Source organism: Nanorana parkeri, unplaced genomic scaffold, assembly GCF_000935625.1.
Source record: "Nanorana parkeri isolate BGI_ZX_2015 unplaced genomic scaffold, ASM93562v1 scaffold914, whole genome shotgun sequence".
Lineage (NCBI taxonomy): Eukaryota > Metazoa > Chordata > Amphibia > Anura > Dicroglossidae > Nanorana > Nanorana parkeri.
Window position 1 is genome coordinate 487,908 of NW_017307182.1, and position 22,097 is coordinate 510,004.

At 42.4% G+C, this 22,097-nt stretch overlaps 1 protein-coding gene across 1 annotated transcript in view; it reads left to right on the forward strand.

The window, feature by feature from the left end:
• Positions 1–15,122: 15,122 nt before the first annotated feature.
• The window catches only part of NKD1 (naked cuticle homolog 1), a 90,124-nt gene continuing 83,149 nt past the window's right edge, over positions 15,123–22,097 (forward strand). Inside the window, exons 1-3 of the mRNA XM_018566083.1 lie at positions 15,123–15,268; positions 15,407–15,439; positions 19,388–19,494. Coding sequence (XP_018421585.1) covers positions 15,244–15,268; positions 15,407–15,439; positions 19,388–19,494 — 165 coding nt within the window. The 5' untranslated portion in view covers positions 15,123–15,243. The remainder of the gene's footprint in view (positions 15,269–15,406; positions 15,440–19,387; positions 19,495–22,097) is intronic.

A 22,097-nucleotide genomic window follows, 5' to 3' on the forward strand; every position in this document is an offset into this window, starting at 1 on the left:
ACTGGCTGTAGTCACTATTTGGCTGAAGTTTTGGACCAGCTCCTTCAACAAAAGTCGATTAAAAAATCGGCTTTTGTCATATGGAGGTTCAGCCAAGTCAACAGGACTTTGAAATGTGACCAGTGTATTGCCAGCTTAAGGCCCATGGATGTCCAGAGGGAACTCCGCTACAACATTTATGTATCTGTGGTAAACCAGGGGGACAGCACAATTTATCAAAGCTGGGATTGGAAGGCCAAAGGTACTACCTTGCTTAGGGCCCCATTCTGCCTTAATTTGTCTCAGAGGCCTCACATTATACACTATATTGCCAAAAGTATTGGGACACCCCTCTAAATCATTGGATTCAGGTGTTCCAATTACCTCCATGGCCACAGGTGTATAAAATCAAGCACCTAGGCATGCAGACTGCTTCTACAAACATTTATGAAAGAATGTGTCGCTCTCAGGAGCTCATTGAATTCAAGCGTGGTACCATGATAGGTTGCCTGTGCAATAAGTCCATCTGTGAAATGTCCTTGCTACTAAATATTCCACGGTCAACTATTAGTGGTATTATACCAAAGTGGGAGCAACTGGGAACAACAGTAACTCAGCCACGAAGTGGTATGCCACGTAAAATGACAGAGCGGGGTCAGCACATGCTTCTGTGCACAGTGCGCAGAAGTCGCCAACTGTCTGCAGAGCCAATAGCTACAGACCTCCAAACTTCGTGTGGCCTTCAGATTGGCACAGCAACAATGTGCTGTGCCAATCTGCAGAGCCAATAGCTACTGTGCCAATCTGCAGAGCCAATAGCTTCATGGAATGGGTGTCCATGGCCGAACAGCTGCAACCAAGCCTTACATCACCAAGTGCAATGCAAAGCCTCGGATGCAGTGGTGTAAAGCACGCCACCACTGGATTCCAGAGAAGTTGAGACGTGTTCGCTGGAGTGACTAATCACACTTCTCTGTCTGGCAATCCGATGGAAGTGTCTGGGTTTGGCGGTTGTCAGGAGAATGGTACTTGCCTGACTGCATTGTGCCAAGTGTGAAGTTTGGTTGAGGGGGGATTATGGTGTGGGGTTGTTTTTCAGGGGTTGTGCTTGGCCCCTTAGATCCAGTGAAGGGAACTCTTAAGGCATCAGCATACCAAGACATTCTGGACAATTTCATGCTCCCAACTTTGTGGGAACAGTTTGGGGATGGTCCCTTCCTGTGCCAACGGGATTGCGCACCAGTGCACAAAGCAAGGTCCATAAAGACATGGATGAGCGAGTTTGGGGTGGAGGAACTTGACTGGCCTGCACAGAGTCCTGACCTCAACCTGATAGAACACCTTTGGGGTGAATTAGAGCGGAGACTGCGAGCCAGGCCTTCTCGTCCAACATCAGCACCTGACCTCACAAATGCGCTTCTGAAAGAATGGTCAAACATTCCCATAGACAAACCTTGTGGACGCCTTGAAAAGTTGAAACTGTTATAGCTGCAAATGGTGGGCCAACTCAGAATTAAACCCTACGGGCTAAGACTGGGATGCCATTACAAATGCGTGTAAAGGCAGGCGTCCCAATACTTTTGGCAATATAGTGTACGTGTGCATCTATGATAATGCATACATTAATTAGTATTAAAAAAAAGAAAAACAACTATTTTTGCATGTATTGGAATTTTCTAGTTTTGCTTGAGCTAGTTAGGAAACCTTTGGCCAATCTTACTCTTAGCCTGGATTGGTACTGAATGTTACTTTGCTGCTCCATTGTCAGACCATCAGTGACCTCACAATGTATTAAAGTATTGCTGTTTTCACATGAATGAGAGGACATACAGAGCACAGGATTTGAGATCAAAACTTTTCCTGTACTCGAACGTACAAAATACAAAAAGAGCCTTTTTCCTCTAATTCCTTTCATCCCAAGTGCTTCTTTACCTGTAAAAACTCTGCAATCTAATTCTTTCAACATTTCCTATAAAATAGTCTTTTTGTTCACTTAGCTTTGTTCAGAAATAGTTGAAAAGTACGGATGCTGCTTTGTGTTTGAAGATGCCTCACCCGCAGTTAAAGGGCTGTGTTCCTGAATCAGACGCAATGTGGACGCACTCTGTCTAGAGTTTAAATCTTTATTTTGTGAAAGGTCAACCAGTGAAAGTGCATGGTTGAAATCATTATATTGTATGATACATCGCTACATTCTTAGGATAATTTTTCGGGAAGCAGGCCGGTTATAGACTGTGTTCACTTTAAAGCTGTAGACACGTTTCATGCCTTTTTTTCTCCCCCTTTGTAATTCAAGGCCGTTTTTCCTGCCAGCTGCTTTTTTTTTCTATGCAGAAATATTCAGGGATGCTTTGCAGAGCACATTAACACCCCTGCCAGAAAAATGTTAATAATGTACAAGAATTTTAAAAGCTCATTTTAAAGCTTACTTCAAACTAAAAGGAACTATGAACCTTTCTCTTTGTACTAAACATATTTTGACAACTGAGGTTTATATAAAAATATTACTTTTTATTGCTCAAATGAATGCTTGCTAACAAAATCAGTGAGGGATATGCAGTTTACTTACAAATAGGTCAGAGCAGGCCGCACACCCTACATTACACATTGTAAGGAAAGGAGCCACAAGGGGTCTTCTATCGACGGGTTTTGGTGGATTTTACAACGTTCCTGCTATGTAGCTACTCTGTTTGTAGTCTCTCCACTAAATAGAAGAACAATTGTAGGGCCTGATGTGTAATCATACTGTATACTGTATCTCTAAAAGTGAACTTGTGCTTTGCCTATGCAGGTCTAAACAATAGGTTTGGAAATGCTTACCTTCCATTTGCCCCCCGAAATCACCCATTCAGCTGCAGGGAGCAAAGTAAAGTCCTGTGTAAGTTATAAATCACTCGTTACTTACACATGGCTATGGGCTCCTTATGTGGCAGTGCTCTTATGTGGCACTCACTCAGTGAGTGAGTGAGTTTCTAGGTGACGGGAACTACCAAGTACTTTCTTCAGATACTGGTGCTAAACAGAGGGGTATAGGAAAGGTAGGTATATGCTAGTGAAGCCTTTCTCAACCAGAGTGCCATGGCATCCTGTTGTGTCTTCAGCTTTTTTTAGGGGTGACTCAAAATTTTCACACAGTATCATGCCTTTCCATGGTGCCGGAAGGATGGGATACATTCAGAAAAGGATGGAAATTTGCCTCTGTCCAGGACTGCTCTGCCTCCCGCTCTTTGCCACACTGCCTCAACTGTGGCTCCTGATGTGATAAAGGGACACTGATGTGAAGGGTTACTGAGATCATTGATGTCTAGGGGACACTGAGGACCCTAATGTGAAGGGGGCTTTTGATGTGAAGGAGGCTCCTGATGTGAAGGGGGGACTCTAATGTGAAAAGGGGTAGACTTTGATGTGAAAGGGGGGCTCCTGATTTAAAAGGGGAGATCCTGAAGTGAAGGAGGCTCTTGATGTGAAGCTGGAACTCAAATGAAAAAGGGGGTGGACTTTGATGTGAAAGGTGGGCTTTTAATGTGAAAGCAGGGCTCCTGATGTAAAAGGGGGGCTTGGAATGGGAAGGGGGATTCTGATGTGAAAGAAGATGGCTCCGATGTAAAGGGAGCTTCTGATATGAAGATGGAGGCTCCTAGTGTGAGAGTTGACGGGACTCTGATATGAAAGAAGGGGGCTCCTAATGTGAAGGGGGGCTCCTGATGTAAACAGGGACTCTGATGTGAAAGGCGGGATCCTGATTTGAAAATGGGCTCTGATGTGAAGAGGAGAACCCCATTTTATGTGTTATTGCATGGGGTCCCCCTTAAAATCCATACTGGACACCTATCTTAGATAAGGGTCTGGTATGGATTTTGAAGGGGCCAACATTGTTTTTTTACACTAATGTTTGTTTGTTTTGGATTTTGCATACTTTTAAAGTGTGCTGTGAATGAGAAAAGATTGAGAAACATTGTGCTAGAGAACAGTGAGGGATTAAAGCAAACCTGGAGAACAAGTTTGCTCTAATTTACAGGACAGGACATTACACCTTTGTAGATTAGAGATGAACTCCATCCATAACGTTATGGGTTAGAACTTCTGTCCGATTATTATTGCTCTTTCCCTGTTGGGGAGATCCCCGTCACTGTCTATTGTGTTGCTAAGACTAGAAATAAGGATAAACCTCCCCAATGAAGAGATAGAGAGAAATTAAAACAAATAAAAAAAATTCAGAGCTTTTAACCTTTCTCAACTCAACCGAAAACTAAGAGAAATATGTTGTATGCTGCCCAAAAGGATAAAGTGAAGCAACATAAGCCTTGTGAGACAATATTTTTTCCTGATAAATAGATTCAAATTTCTATTTGATATATTAAGTTTGTGTTTATCTATGTTCAACTTGCTATTCTACAGTTTTCATAATGCAGGCCTACGGATAATATTGTTAGAAAGTGTAAAACAAATCTAAACAGCTTTAGTAATTCATTATTTTACAAAACACTATTTGTCAGGAAGGGAAGCAAAACTAAATGTATGTAATCCCTCTTTTTAATTTTTTTAATAATCTTCTATTTGAAATTTGTACTTGTGCTTTTTAAAAAAAAGTGCACATTGTGTTCTCTTTTACTAAAAGGGTAACCACGACTAGAAATAACACATTGTACTCTTTGAGTCTAAATCTTTAGTTGTGGTTTTATAGACATTTTCTATGGATGACTAGTTTAAAGTAAAAATGTTCACTATATAAAAATTTAGCTTTTTTTTGTCTTTTGTTCTATTCAAATATATGCCACAGATGGACAAAAGTTATTCAGTTTACAGTATATGTTCAGGATATCTGCATTTATTAATATTGTTAGTTTGACAAGCTATAGTTTTTTTAAATTATGAACAGAGAAAGAACAACCACTATTTGAAATGGTACACTGGTAAATCCAGCACCAAAGGTAAAATTAAAAGTAGGGTTGCAAACACCAAGACTCTCTGCAATCCAAATAACATGCACCCTGCTTAATCTTGTCTGCAGACAAGCATTCAGGATTGGGGTATTTGGGCACCTAAAAAGTCACTAAACAAAATTAAAAGTGTATGTATGGGCAATATATTTTCCTATGTTTGTCTCTTTACAATGCTGCAAGTACAGAAAAAAAATCTGTTGATCCTTCCAGAATACCAGTGAGCGCTTAGATTTCTTGGGGTTCACTGAAAACCTAAACATTGTTATTGGCCCTGCCCAGTGAACTACAACCTTTCCTCCCTGTGTAATGTGGATGAGGGGAGGGGTAGGTGTTCTCTAATCTTAGCACACTTCCTGCCTTGACACTGCTGCTCCTCAAAAGATTAAAAAAGCCTTTTAAAAAGAAAATAATGCAGCCACCCGATCTAACAGCTAAAACCACATGTCAGGTTATATCTGAAATAAGTGAAGAGAAATCCCCTTTTAGACAGTTGTCACCAGAAGAAGAGTATCTCTATTTTTGTTATGGTGACAACTGTACAATTATGGATTTTCAATCACTTTCTATCCCTGTGACACCAAGGCACACAGAAAGCATGGTCTCTCCAGAGTGGACAAAGTCAGCAATATAAACTGAACAGGGGCTCTAACCCTTCTGTACTCTATCCAAAATGAGATACTTGTATATAATACTTTAACAATGAATTGTATAAATAGGTAGGTATAAGGTTACCGATACTTAGTATAGATGTAAGGCCTGGGTTCTTCAGTTGCACATTAAATACATTTTTTTGCTGTTTTTGTAGAATTTGTGGGTTTTTACTGACTGGTGGCTATCTCAACATGACAGGGCTACTCACATAAGGGTGAAGAGTTTGGAGAAGGCAGGATAAAAGAACAATCTAGGACAGTGATGGCTAACGTTTTTGAGCCCGAGTGACCAAACTGCAACACAAAATCAATGTATTTATCTCAACCGCCCAGTGTCTGCAACCCCCCTCTGTCAATCCCTACACTGGCTTCCTCTCGCCCAAAGGATAAAATTCAAAATATTAACAATCACTTATAAAGCCATCCACAACTCCGCCCCTGGATATATCTCAAACCTGGTCTCAAAGTATCACCCTAACTGCCCACTCCGCTCAACCCAAGACCTCCTGCTTTCCAGTCAACTCCTCCCATGCTCGCCTCAAGGACTTCACTAGAGTCTCTCCCATCCTCTGGAACTCTTTACCCCAACCTGTTGGTCTATCTCCCACCTTGACTGCCTTTAGGCGTTCCCTAAAGACTAATTTCTTCAGGGAAGCCTATCCCACCTCAAACTAACCACTGAACCATCACATTCTCAAACAATTCATCCCCACACAGCTACACTGGCCCCTCCCTTTTAGTTTGTAAGCCCTCAGGGGCAGGGCCCTCCTTACCATCTTGTCTTGAATTGTATTGTGATTGTAATGTCTTCCTTATATTGTAAAGCGCTGCACAAACTGTTGGCTATATAAATACTGTATAATAATGTAGCCCCTATAAAATATACATATATGTGCTATCACAGCTATTCTTGTTTCTAACTGTAAGGAGTTAACTTGGCCCTGTGTGTGATCTGAAGCAGAGATTTGTGGGGATTGCAGTGCAGAGCTGACACTGGGGATTGCTAATAGAGCTCTTGTGAACTACCACTCCCAGGATGCTGTGCGAGAGGAAGGAGGAGGGCTATGTACTGCAGTGACTGAGCGTGCCCAGTCTGACTGAGGAATCTGGAGAGGACAGTCCTGTGTGTGGCACTGGGTGGATTAGGGCTGCATGTAACGGAGCTGTGTGGTTACTACTGATATATTAGGACACACAGAATCTGCACAGCAGTACTCTGAAAGGCTGAGGTTCATCTGCTGGACCAAAGAGACTGTGTTTGAGCGCCTGAACTGAGGCCTAGTGACACGGATATCGAGGCCTGGTCGTCTTGGCCGATCCAGCCACCGGAGTAATCCAGCCTGCCCAGCTGAGTGAGTGGAGCAAACCGGAGCGGACGGAGATCATTGCCCAGTACCCTAGACAAGCTGAGACGACCTGCAGGAGGCCCTAGATGACTGCGTCCATTTCACAGACGTCGATCTGATGGAAGAGGGATGTCCACCTTCTGCAAACAACCATCCCCCGTTTTTCCAAAGTGACATTGGAAGTGGTGAGTAGTGATGAGCCGAACACCCCCGTGTTCGGTTCTAACTCGAACTTTCGAACATGGAAAAAGTTCTAACTCGAACTTAGAACTCAATGCAAGTCTATGGGGGTAGAACTCGGAAATTTAAATGTCCCCATTTTGAAGCCTTATATGCAATTTATTGGCCATAAAAAGTGTATGGGGATCCGGGTACTGCCCTGGGGGACATGTATCAATGAAAAAAACACTTTTAAAAAATACAATTTTTAAAGGAGCAGTGATTTATGGTAGTATAATCGCAGAATGTAAGGAAATCTCTAAAACGTAGGAATTTTCATTATTGGCCTTGTTCATACATGGAGAATAGTTCCACAAGTCAGAGAGGAAAGTCAAGGGAGGTTCTGATGCTTGGCAGTCTTTAACAAGACAAGCATGTCTTCCATCTTGTCCTTACATAGATTAAAAGAAGATGTATATGTGTCATGCTCAACCCCTCCATTTCCTCATCCCCCTCCTTCCTCCAATCCCCATAACATTTTCTTGAGCTGGGGAAATATTTCTTGCTGATTTTTAAAGGCCGCTGGATAAGTGCCCTTTCACACAGGCATTACAATCAGGTCCGCCTGTCAGTTGGATCTGATCATAACCTTTTAGATTGTAAGCCCTCACGGGCAGGGCCCTCCTTCCCATCTTGTCTTGAATTGTATTGTAATTGTAATGTCTTCCTTATATTGTAAAGCGCTGCGCAAACTGTTGGCGCTATATAAATCCTTTATAATAACAATAATAATCATAAATCCAATGTTAGTGTGTCTTTTTATATCCGTTTACCCTTGACTCCAGCCAGGTCCAGAAAACCAAACGGTTTTGGCAGACCTGATCATGGCAGTTCGGGTGTAATCTCACCAGGACCGCCAATAGGGGGGTACTAGACATGTGCACTGGCAAAAAATGTGTTTTGATTCGGATTTTGCTTTATTTTGTTTTCCGGGATTCGGGTCCGAAATTCAAATTCAATCCGTTTCGGGATTCGGAAAAATGTGTTAGCGGTAGTCTGGTTGAAATTTCGTTTTCGTTTTGTGCGTTTGTTGCGGCAAAATGACATTTGAGTAAAAAAAACTATTTGTTTTAACAATCTGCAGAAGAGGAAAAAAAAAGCGTGAGGCCCCCCCCCCCCCCCCACCAGCCCCCCAAAATGAGGGAAAAAATCCCTAACAGTCCTACCAGACCCTTGAACCGAGCACTGGCCCGGCAGGGCAGGAAAGGCGGGGCCGATCAAGCGCCCCCCTCCCTGCGCCTTACTAGGCCACGTGCCCTCGGCTGGGCCTCTTCCCCAAAACCCTGACCTGTTGGTTGTGGGGGTCTGCGGGCAAGGGGGATTATTTGCATTGGGGCACCCCTTTATTTAAGGGGGCATCCAGATGCCACCACCCTTGTGAATGAGTAAGGGGTACTTGCACCCCCTACCCATTCACTAAAGGGTTAAATCAAATAGTTATTAACAAGTCCATAAGAAATTACTCCATCTATATAATCCAGCGTCAATCATGATGCAAAACGCCCGCCGACCCGCCACAAGACGACCGTCCGAACCTGACGAAAACTCGCCGCAAAATGACATTCCTGCTCGAAAGTATACAGATGGGCGAAGCAAGCCGTGATGTCATGGCTCGCTCCACCCATTTGACTTTCTCAGCTGTCAAATACTACATAGCATTCGGGAACTCCCGAATGCTATTCGTGAGTTTCCGAATGCCTTTCGGGTCTGTGAGCCGAGGTTGCCACGCTGCAAAGGGAAGCATTGTGGCTGCGGCAATGTACAGTATACAGGACTGTCTGGCCACAATGCTAACATCGCTGCGGGCGACTGAGGAATGGTAAAGCCGCGGATCAACCACCTGATTTTACCACTCCTCAGCCGCCCATCTGAACGATGCTGAACTCAAAGTGAAGAAAACTTTGCCAAAAGTACTAACATAAAGGAGTCCACAATGCCAGTTATAATTGTATAAAGAATGATTATTATTTGTATTATTATACAGGATTTATATAACACCAACAGTTTGTGCAGCACTTTACAATATAAGGAAGACAAAATAAAATTACAATGCAATTCAAGAAAAGATGATAAGGAGGGCCCTGCCCTTGAGAGTTTACAATCTAAGAGATTATGTCAAATTGCAAACTAATCATCAGGCCTCATACATTTACATAAAAGTCTTTAGGAGCTGACTTTGACTGTAAACATATGCAGTAAACATAGCAGATGCCTTTGCTCTAATTTAATTCCATAATTTAGTCACATTATTAGCTGTCTTTTTTTATTCACTCTATTGTATGCCTAATCTTTCGCATCAAAGGAACTTTTTTTTTTGTCCCTGCCGTGTGTTAGCCACAGTTTACACAACTGAATGCAGTTTAACAGTTCTCTCTCTATTCCTTAACTCCCTCCTCGGGTAGATCGCCTGCGAGCATTGTTTTGAGATGCAGACATACACAACTTATTAGAACCCAACATCAAAGCCGATGTCCCACAGTCTCGCTGTCAAAGGCCCCATTGTATTTCTGTGTGGAAAAAGCTGCTGGAAAAGAAAAATATTCTGTTCAAAGACTCATCTAGAGGGGGCAGGAAGAGGAATGGATGAGGTGGGTGCATCTGTTGGGAGGAGGAAACAGGCACCCCTAAAGTATTTTCTGTGCAATCGTCAAGACAGAATTTGTTATAACCTAGTTTAAAACATCCTAACACTTTTTGCTTCTGTAATTAGCAATCTAAAGCAATATCATTCCGTGTTGCTGGCATATGAGTTACTGCTAACACTTCTGGAAGTATATATAAATATATACACTATATTGCCAAAAGTATTGAGACACCCCTCCAAACCATTGGATTAAGGTGTTCCGTGAAATGTATTTGCTACTAAATATTCCATGGTCAACTGTTAGTGGTATTATAACAAAGTGGAAGCAACTGGGAACAACAGCAACTCAGCCAACAGGCAGGCCATGTAAAATGACAGAGCAGGGTCAGTGCATGTTGAAGCACACAGTGCGTAGTAGTCGCCAACTGTCTGCAGAGTCAATAGCTACAGACCTCCAAACTTTGTGAGGCCTTCAGACTGGCACAACAACAGTGCGTAGAGAGCATTATGGAAAGGGTTTCCATGGCCGAGCAGCTGCATCCAAGCCTTACATCACCAAGTGCAATGCAGAGCGTTGAATGCAGTGGTGTAAAGCACACACACTCTAGAGAAGTGGAGAAGTGTTCTCTTGAGTGACGAATCACGCTTCTCTGTCTGGCAATCCGATGGAAGTGTCTGAGTTTGGCGGAGTTTAAAGTTAAACTCTGGGGAAAAAAAATAAAACTTTGACAGCTACCACTAATAATTGTCTCATATCTGGCTGCTGCTGCATTCGGCTGCTACCAGGCATTCTTTGATTGAAGGTGCAGATTGTGACGTACATGTGCCTCTCTCTACGTTCAATCTCAGAACGCCTTGTATTCTGCTGAAAGGAAAGAAGTCATTATTGTAAATGGCTCAGGTGAAGAGTGAGTGACCCGCTATGAGAACTGTACTAAATCTGAAACTATAAGGTTTAGCCCCTGAAGTTCGGGTGTACAGGATTCATGACAGTCAGAGCCGGTTCACACCAGGGTGGTTCTGCCGCGCGGATCCGCCAACATGAACGGTCCTGTACATTGCTATGGGGACCGTTCATGCGACCGCGCGATCCGAACCGCCCCCCACCCAAACTGCTCCCTGAACTATTTGTCAAAATACAAAAGCCATAGCAGGAGATTCATCTATCCACCCTGTTTAGCCTGGATGGAGGAATCTATTAGATTTTTTTTTTTGTTCAGTCCACAGGCAGGAAGAAAAAAATCGAATAGTGTATGGCCAACTTTAAGTGGAACGTTACCTTGGAAAAAAAAGTTGCTAGCAGGAAGACTTTTTGATTGCAGAAGAGACAGACTAAATCTCTTCTGCAATGAAAGTTCATTAGAATGTACACTGAATTAGGAATGTGCAGCTCAGCATACAGTCTCATGTTTTTGTGCACATGCAAACGTTATGCCATCATCAGGGCCCCAGTGTGCCTGCCGCCCCCTTTCCAGCCAGAGCATCTCAAGTTGCTAAGAGCTGGACAACAACTGGGTTGCTAAGAGCTAAAAGCTGGGCAACCAGTGACTGGGCGGGATGTACACATGTGTGATTCGTTTCGTTCCGAATCAAAATTTGGACGAATTTTCCAAAATTCAGACATTCGGACACATCCGAATATCCGAATCCCAATGCATCCGAATTTCGGTTTCCAGATTTTGGATCCTGTCCGAATTTTGCTCAAAAACTAAACTGAATCGGACATGTGACTTTTCTGGCCAATCAGATGTGTTTTTTGGTTTAATGCATCCGAATGGGTCTGAACAAGAATTTTCTCTCATACAGTATATACATATAACACTACAGCTGAAGCTCCTGGACCTGAATGCCATCTCATTTGCAAATCTAACCTGAGCAAACTGAAAAGAGATGCTGATTGGTTGCCATGGCCAACTGCTCCAGATTCTGTTTGCTCCAGTTTTGATAAATTCCCCCCACTGTATGAATGTAACAAGAACCTTGGATTGTAAGCTCCTTCAGATGCAAAATATATGGAGGTGTCCAAGCCTTGCACCTGGGAATGCTGAGTGTAGTATAAGACATCTGTGAGTATAGACCTTAGAGATACCCATAGACATGACAATTTTTGTCTCCAGCTAGACTGGACAACAATTCTATGACCGTGGGCAGCTCTAAAGTTACCATTAAGCCCAGTAGGTATGTGCCTATAGGTGGAAGAAGAAAATATTCTAAGCCAGGGTACGCCGAGGAAATAAATACATGTTTTGTGTAAAAGAAGCGATTCTAGCCAGAGGGTGTTACTTAGGGAACCAAAAGTTCTGTCTTTCCTGGCTCCAGTGATGAAGATCTGCCCTTATCTGTGGCCAATAATAGTCTGGCTGGCTGATATCAAGTACAAAGGTTTCTAGGACAGCCGATTGAAAGATTAGTCTGAAGGAGGCCAGATTGCTCTTGTATGTCTGACCACCCTTGCAGGCCTATGGCCAGTACACAGTTTCAGTAGCATTATGATCTGGGAAATTATTTGAAAGTGCAACTGGAGTCATATTTTTTTTAATGGGTGGATAGAGTGGAAAGGAATTAGAACATCTGTCAAGATTTTATTGCTGTCTGCGTCACCGCTAAGGAGATTCACCCTCTCATTTTGTCCTGGTGATCGTCACCACTGAAAGTGAGAGGAAATCACAAATTTTGAGTTGTCACCAGAACAGAAAGATAGGGAACAGGAAATGAAGGGACACATGTGGCGAAAACAAACTGACAGGGGTTAGAACGGTATTTCGGAATTGAGTACGAGTACTGATATATTTTTTTTTGGCACTCACCGATACCGAGTACCGGTATCGCAATCAGGAAGCCAGGCGGCATATAATGACTCGCCACCTGATTAGCCGGGAAGCCGGGCAGCGTATAAAGACACGCCACCCAGCTTCCCGATTAGCAGGGAAGCCGTCCCCATGATTCTCATCACTAGGTGACGAGAAAGCATGGAGCCGGCTTTCTGGCCAATCAGGAAGCCGGGCGCTGTGTAATGACGCGGCGCCCGGCTTCCTGATTGGCCGGGAAGCCGGCTCCATGCTCCCTCATCATGAGGTGACGAGGGAGCATGAAGCTGGCTTCCCGACCAATCAGAAAGTCGGGCACCGCGTCATTACACTTCGCATGGCTTCCTGATTCGCCAGCTTCCGACCAATCAGGAAGCCGGGCAGTGCGTCATTACACGTTGCCCGGGTCCCTGTTTAGCCGGGAAGCCACAAGTGACAAGAGAGCATGGAGCCGGCTTCCTGATACCGGAAGTATCCGGCTAGGCATCGGAGCATTTGGGTGAGTAAGTATCACAGTCGTGACAATGTCCTAAACGGCTGCCAAATCACATGGTAGGTGGTCAGTTGGAGGCGGTAAAAACACGGATCAACCCCTTCTTGTGTGAGCTTATCCCAGGGTTCCTTAACCTTTTTGCACATAGGCCACCCTTAAAAAATATGCAAAACCTTGAGGCACCCCAGTCTAAAATGTAAGGAGGTTCCCATGCAAACACACAAAAAAGTGGGTTCCTCCCTTTGCATCAAAATCTTCTATGTAAATCAGGAGCCCCCATTCACATCAGAATTCTCCCTTTCCAATCAGAGTCCCCCTTTACGTCAGTAGCCACCTTCACATCAGAATCCTCTCTTTTACATCAGAGTCCCCCTTTACATTAGTAGCCCCCCTTCACATGAGAATCCTCCCTTTCACGTAAGGAGCCCCCCTTTCATATAATAATCCCACTTTTTACATCAGATTTCCCCCTATACATCAGAATCCTCCCTTTCACATCAGGAGCCCCCATTCACTTCAGGAGCCCCCCTTTTTGTATCAGAGTCCCCCTTTCACATTGAAATCCAACCTTTTACATGAGAGTTCCCTTCACCTCAGAGCCCCCTTCACATCAGGAGCCCACTTTACATCGGAGCCCCCCTTTTATATCAGAGTCCTCCTTTCATATCGGAACCCCCCTCTTTTTACATAGAAAGGCCCATTCACATCAGGCACCCTGTACACAGAAAAACCCCCCTCCTTTATATCAAAGCCCCCTTTTATATCAGAATCCCCCTTTTACACCATAGTTCCCCCATACATCAAAATCCTCCCTTTCACATCAGGAGCCTCAGTTCTTGCATCGGAAGTCCTCGTCACATCAGGAGCACTCTTCACATCATAGTCCCCGTTTTACATCAGAGTTTCCCCTTCACATCAGATCACTCCATTACATCAGAGCCCCCCTTTACATCAGATCCCCCTTTACATCAGAAGCCCTCTTCACATCAGAGCCCCCCCTTACATCAGAGCCCCTCTTTACATCAGAAGCCTTCTTCACATCAGAGCCCCTCTTTACATCAGAAGCCCCCTTTACTTCAGAGTTCCCCCTTCACATCACAACCCCTCTTCACATCAGGAGCCCCTCTTCACATCAGAGCCCCCGTTTACATCAGAAGCCCTCTTCAAATCAGAGCCCCTCTTCACATCAATACATCAGAAGCCCCTTCACATCAAAGCCCCCCATTACATCAGAGCCCCCTTTACATCAGAAGCCCCCTTTACATCAACGTTCTCCCTTCACATCACAGCCCCTATTCACATCAGAGCCCCCCTTCACATCACAGCCCCTATTCACATCAGAGCCCCCCTTTACATCAGAAGCCCTCTTCAAATCAGAGTCCCTCTTCACATCAAAACCCCGCTTCACATTAGAAGCCCTCTTCACATCAGAAGCCCCCTTTACATCAGAGCCCCCTATACATAAGAGCACCCCTTCATATCAGAACCTCCATTTACATCAGAGTTCCCCCTTCACATCAGAGCCCCCCTTACATCAGAAGCCCTTTCACATCAGAGCCCCCCTTTACATCAGAATCCCCCCTACCCGTTTTACATCATAGCCCCCCTTCACATCAGAGTCCTCCCATCAGAAAATGTTGCTGCACCCCTGAGGAATCCAGAAGGCACCCCAGTATTCCAGGGCACCCTGGTTGAGAAAGGTTGACTTATCCTATCCAGTTTGGCCAGATGTCATCGGACTGGGCTGACAAGAAGTCACTCTTAGGGAAATAAGTATCCTTATCCTGGTGTGCTACAGCTTTGTGACCTGAACTATGTATGACTTACTGAAACATCAAAGATCTTTCTGGCAATCATCAGTTAGGCTGCTTAGTGTCTGAGTGACACAGTGTCTCCTTCCAGCACCTCTGACTTTTTTTCCCCCCCACCCTCCTCCTGCACCCCCCTCCTCCTGCACCCCCCTCTCTTCTGTCTGCTCTCCCCCTTCTCCCAGCCCCTGGCTCCTCCTCCGTGCTGTGTGTGTGTGTCTGGTAGAGGGAGCCGCACCGCTCCGGCTAGGACAGCGCAGGCTTCTTTCCATCTATGGGGTGTCACCGCTGCTGGATTTAGGGGGGTATCATCCAATGCACACTCACTGGAGGATTTACCATCGCATGGATTTTACATTGGCTGGATTGTAATGTGTGTCTGATGATCTGGGTCTGGGGATCTCCTGCCGAGAGATGGGGAAACTTTACTCCAAACACGGTGAGCGATCCGATCTGTGGTGTGCACACTGTATATGACTTTGTATTTGTAGATCGCTTTGCTTTTAAGACGTCTAATTACCTTTTTTTTTGTGTTTGTTTTCTTTCTGGACTTCATCCTGTTACTCCCGACTGGCAGCTGCAGTTTGCAAACCCAGAGAAAGCCCTGAAGGTAGGAAATGGAATCCCCCTCCTAGACTTTTCTCTTCTTATGTTCTAGTAGCTCAGGGTCCCGGGTTGTCCTAGATTGTCAGATCTCTGATGGAAATGTATTGATTGATCTGGAAAGTCCTGATCACAGTGTGCCTGGCTCTGTTACATGATAACACTTGATGGCTCTTATGCCAGACCATTCATCAAAGCTAATTTGGATACTGCACTTATCTATTTACATGGAACTGATGTCTCATTATGTGTTTGTCTATCATTCGATCCATATGTCGATCTATCCATCCACCTTTTGATCGATCAGTCTGTGAGAAAGCGGATCGTTATGTTAGTTGTTCCATCTACTGATCAATCCATCTATCAGTGAGAAAGCAGATCTTTACGTCTGTTGATCAACCATCTATCTATCTGTGAGAAAGCATCTATCTATCTATCTATCTATCTATCTATCTATCTATCTATCTATCTATCTATCAGTAAGCAGTTCTTTATCCGATCAATCTATCTATTGATCTATCCATTGATTGATCTATATGTGAGAAAGCATATCTTAATACGATCGATCCATCAATTGATCAATCCATCGATCGAACTATCTATCTGTAAATAAGCAGATATTTATGCCAATCAATCCATCTGTTGATCGATCCATCTATCGATCTGTGAGAAAGCAGATCTATAGATGTATTGTTTTTTCATATGTGTATAACTAGATCTTCTAAACAACTCTGCCAGTAAAGTTATTTGTAAACAGCAAACTTATAAAAGTTTTAGAAAAGTTAGTCAATAAAGTCCCTTGTCTGAAGTGTTTGCATTGTTTACACCATGGCACTAGTTTGAGTATTTATTATCATGTTTTTTTATATATGTTGTTGGCTGTATTTGCTTAGAGTGATTTCAGCTCTTAGAATTACGCTGTGTTTAAAAGAAATGTGTAAGTTATTACTTATGCCTTACTTATGTTTTTGATCCTGAAGTTAATTAATCCTCGGTTTCAGCCTGTTTTTGTTTCCAGCTCTGAGACCGTTCCAGTGTTGTAGAGGGTTCTGTGTTACATTATAAGCTTGTAAAGTTCCCCTCTTAAACTGTCCTACTGAGTCCTGGCCACATGCAGAGTATGCATTAGCTGCTCCTCTCCAAAGGCTACATTGACTGCTCTTATGTGTGTTATTGAAGACTGGCCAAAGCTTGTGCCATGTGTTTTGTGAAGCCCAAGTCACATTATGCTCCTGAGGGTCCCGCCTTTTAGGATCTGATCACATAGCGTCAGTTTGTCACCCCTGTGTGTTGTAAAGCTCTGCTTACAACTTTTATGTTGCCACCATGTTGTCAAAGTTTGTCACCTTCATGTTTTGAGAATCTCTGGCCAGACCATCTCATGTGAACAACAAAGTCTGAATCGCGCATTATCACTTTTGTGTTTTCTCAAAACTCTGATCACCTTTTCTGCCTCTGCCACAAGCACATTCACTGTTTTTAAAACTGATCCCATGCTGTAGTATTGCCTGGAAATCAACTTAAAAAGCAAATTGCCCCCTAACGTTTTACTGCCTTGGCCAGCTTCAAAACATATGGACTTGTTTAATGCAAGGGCAAAGAGAGTTATATTTTTCAACCCATGCACCAAATCAGAAATGAGCTTTCACAACTCAGTCTAGGTATAATTGTTGAATGGAGGATTCTTATTGGTTTACACTGGTTACTAAACCTTTTTTTTTTTTTTTACTCTTTTAAATATGTCATTAAAACACAAGGATGGGTGTATTAGTATTGAGTAAATGATGTAGAAATCAAAGAGTCAGCAGGACATCATAAGAAGCCGGAGAACATGAGCAACCTGTGACATAATTGCAGAACTTTGTCTTCGGCAAGCATTCATATAGTTCCTTAGATAAGAGAGAGAGATGTTTTCTTGACTTCATTGTTGTTACTTGTGTAATTTACTTGTGCAATTTACTAAGACCAAACTAAGGACTCAAAGTATTTAATTGTTGTAAATGTTTTCGATATGTCTATTTTTGGTTGTAGCTGGGAGTTGGTGATTTGGCTCTGTTTGGTTTTGCTGACCTGCAAACAAACCGCCAATGGACTGATGATCTGCCTTGTGATTTGGTTTAATAGATGGGGATCTGATTTACTTTGTTTCTGTAGCAGAGACAGCGCCTGAATGATGGACTTGTGTTTGTGTGAGAGTGTTTGATCTGTGACTCTGTTCCCTGTCTAATCCCTTCATGTGTCAGTGAACCTGTAAGCGGGTTTTTACCAATGCTTATAGCTGATCTTTGAAATGCAAGCATCCTGTGATCTAGTCTAATGCCCTGGAATGTCTTAGATCAGTGATATGGTCAAAGTGTTTCCTTAACTGAAAGAAATTTCTTATTTCATTTTTAATTGCATTGTGTACAGTAATTCTTCCTCGATGACATGTCCGGAGTAGTCCTTCATGAAAGTTTCGGTGTAATAAAGTGCTTACTGGGTCATGGTGACTTCTAGGAGTGATCTTGTGAGGTCACTGTGGTCTACGGCAGTCTATATTATTTATTATTTTTATCAGTTATGTACAAGTTCTTGCCATTTGTTTGTAACTGTATATTCATCACAAACATTTGTTAGTGGTGAGACTGATACCAAGTTTGAGGTCAGTCTGAAAGATCTTCTAGTTTGCATAGAAAAAGGGAACATTCCTTTTACTATGAGCCAAAGATAACTGTAACATAGTAAGAAGTTGTAGTCACGGTTCCTAAATCAGGGATTTGCAGCTCTTGTAGTCACCCACAACCTCAGTTTGTCTTTCACCAGTCTTATTGGGGCCATAGGGGGCCACATTTTTTGCAAGTGATATTACATGCGGTATAAGGTTTACCAAGCATTGGATGAGCTTGGTATGGATTCAGAGATTTCGTAGCATGTTTCAGGAGTATTTGGTTTTTCCCTGTAGGAAAAAAAAAGGATTAGCTCACTAGATGGAAATGATCTATTTCAGGAAAAAGTTATAATGGGTTTATCGGTGTATACTGATTTGGTATTTTTACAGCTGTCACTTTTGAATAGTCATCCTTCAAAATATAGCTAATCTTAAAGTGTATCCGTAAAAAATAAGTCAAGGCAACTGGACTTGTTGCCAGTCCAGTTGCCTTGACTTATTTTTTACAGATATACCATGACCTGGATGAATGAGAACCTTCATAGACATAATCTTAAAGTGGCCATAGATGGGCAGATGTCTCAGCAATGAAAAATAGCATAATTGTGGGCTGTAGTCTATGCAGTGTTGCGACCGGTATAGAAAGGTGGTGCTAGCAGGGAGAGCAGTGGATGGCAATACCATGATGAGAGAAGAAGAGTCCCCAGCACTCCATTAAAAATCACAGAAGAACATTAATTTGTTCTTCAAAATGTCAACGTTTCGTGGCCTCACAGGTTCCTTCCTCAAGGTGATACACTGACCTACTGTCACCGACTATACAGGTCACTGCATCACCTTGAGGAAGGAACCCTGCAAAGCCCCGAAACGGTGCAACGCTTATTTCATGTGACATTTTGAAGAATAAATGCTCATTCTTGAATATCCAGTGAACCTTCAGGAACCATTTCCTTCATCTTCCTGATTAGTTTGATGATGGAGCCAAATGCATGCACAATAAAGGCTTTGTTCCATATTCTCTGCACAAAAGAGAATGATAATTTTTCTGTCTCAGGCAGATTTTCCAATATGATTACAATAACTTCCAGTGACTGGAAGCACTCAACACTGCACCTCTACCTTGGGATTGTTACAAATGATGGTTTAATCGGTTGCATCTCTTGCTTTTATTGAACCTTGTATTGCTTTGACAAGATATGGTCTTAGGTAATGTTTACAGTATGTCATTAGAAGGACCTAAGATGGAGTGCTGATTTTTTTTTTTTTTTAATCCTTGAAAACTCACTGCATTTCCGTCTGTTCCTGTAGGTGACAGTTTTGCAGTAAATGCTTGTCTGACTCGGAAAGGCATAGAAGATTGGATTGCCAAGCAGAAGTCTTCAGGAGTTCCCAGTCACAAGCCTGGGTGCAAAAGGGTAAGTCATCAACCTTAAAGATGAACTCCAGGATAAGCAGAAATTGTCTAAACACGACAGGCGTGTGCATTAATCGTGATGTCCTTTGTGTATTTCTGCTGGATCTGTGCAGGAGCTTCCTGTAATAGAGACTGGTCACTGCTACTCTCTCTCCATGTGCAGGATATTTGGTCTTGTACCGCCTCCTCCTGTAGTTTTCTGCAGGCAGCCTGTAGTGGGTGGGACTTGCTTGGTCCATCCCACAGCCCTGCTCTCTGCGCAGACTATTATGCAGCCCAGTGATGGTGTCATCTCTACTTCTACAAAGTAATAACTGAGTTTACAAAAGCATTTGGTGCGCACAAAGTGGATTTATATTATTTGAGGCTATCAAGGAATATATTGAAATCAAAATGTTCATGTCCTGAGTTCAGCTTTAATTTGTTTCTACAGAAATTGAATTGGGAATGACTGCGATGCCATATGTTTAGAAGTCCCAGAAAAGGTGTTCTGCTTTTATATGTTTATAAAACTTTGTCTGGAATGGTGTAAAAATGGCTGATAAGTTGTTTAATCTCTTTTTATATTCATTCTCATTAAACGCAGACCTAACGGTCTTACTGAGGTGGAAAAATAAATAGCAGGGCTAAAATATGTACCTCCTGGAGAAAAAAGTCTTCCAGGCTTCTTTCTCTGCCTGCCATGTGACTCATGGACCAGACAATTGGCCACATACTTTGTTTTAGGAAGGATCAGGTGCGTATCCTCCTCCTCACTGGGGATCACATGACTACATGCCTAGGCATTATTTTTTTCTGTCAACAAAGCTGTAAGTGATTGTTTGAGTACTGTCCAGTTTATCTTTCCAAATAAATGTTTTTTTTTGTAACAGAGACCATTATAATAATAAAGTCAAAGAGTTCAAGAATACAAAACAGAAATCAGTTTTTTAACTGCTCTGGTCATTTTATGTTGCATGATGCTATATGTATATAATGAAGACCTATGGATTTAATAGTTTGTTGCTTCTTGCCAGTGATCCTCCTTTCCTCGGGAAGTGATAATATTTCTTATACGTGTTAGTAATATTTGGAGACTAGCGGCCTCACAAGATGTGGGTTTTTGCAGAAATTCCACTTTTTTGGCCCTGCTCCTTCTTGGGTTAACCCCTCTCAGGCCGGACTGACCTTGGAGCGCAGCACATACCTGTGTGAGCTAACAGCTTGCACAGATGTGTATTATGCAAAACTTGGCATCGGTTTTCTCTCTGTGAAAGATTAAATCCTGTTTTACTACTTTGTATCTGTTCTAAATACAACTATGTGTCAATCTTGTGCGGGAACGTCATTTCGGCACATAAGCTGCTTCCATTTATCTGTTTGATTAATGACAGCTTTTTAAGCACTTCAGAAACTGGAGAAAGCAAATAAGTTTATCTGAGGGCTGGAAAATAGATCAACCCCACAACAAAAGATTTCACAGAAAGATCATAGAGGTAGAGAACTGTTTGAAAATACTTGTTCTGCTTTGCTTTCTAAAAAGGTAAAAAAAAAGGTGTCAGTTGTTTTACACAGAGATGAGCATGATAGTTTCACCTGGCTTGCGATAAGCACGGAATGTAGCCATTTTGTGAGTGTTCAAACACCTCTCTCTCTCTTTCTCTCATTCTTTCTCCCTCTCTCTATTTTTATTATTTTGGCTGTCTTGAATACCAATTGCTTAATAGTTGCATCTACATTTCAAGAGTTGGCAGTATGACTAACGGTGACCATTTGTCATTAGTTAATTGTTGCCGGAATTTTACAATTTTGCCAGCATAGGGTGTTCACTGTGGTATTTATGGACAGTGTTAGACTATAGCATACACACCAAGCATATATATTGTTGCCTAGGAAACAATCGACAGGGGGTGTCTGCTAAAATTTGTGTCCGATACCTGCTGTTTTTCAAGAGTAAAGCTGACCATACATTTGTAGATTTTCGCATGAACGTTCATATGAAAAACCTGGCAGAACATTCAATAATGCCATGTGAGACTTGACGAATGTTGTTTGACATTTCCTTTGATTTTAACACTTGATATTGGAATAAATTGAGTTTTCTAAACAAAAACTACATTCTTTGTTAGAATTTAATTCATTCAAGAACAATTTTCCATCCCGCTCCCATTTTATCAGTACTGTCCAAATTGATTGTCAATTTGACCCCATCCACTATTAGAAAGTTGAACTAATGTTCCAAAACCAACTTTTTTCAAACAAAATTCTACTGGTGTAGGGCCGGCTTTACTCTGGCACTGGGCATGTCTGCTAAATGCATATGCAGGCTCATACAATGAAAGCACGCATGTCCATTAATTGATCTTAAAGTCTATTTTTCACTTTTGCAGCCAAATTGGGGTAACACCAAGATTATATTTGTTACATGTCCCTATTCACATTGCATAAGCTAAATAAAACATACATTTTAAGTGCTATTTGCTTTCTTAAAAATCCTTACTAGCTTCCCCCTATGAAATATATTCCCACTTTTGCAGTCAAATTTGAGAAAACCCCACTATATGTTTGTTACCTGTTCCCATTCACACAGCATACCTAATATATATATATATATATATATATATA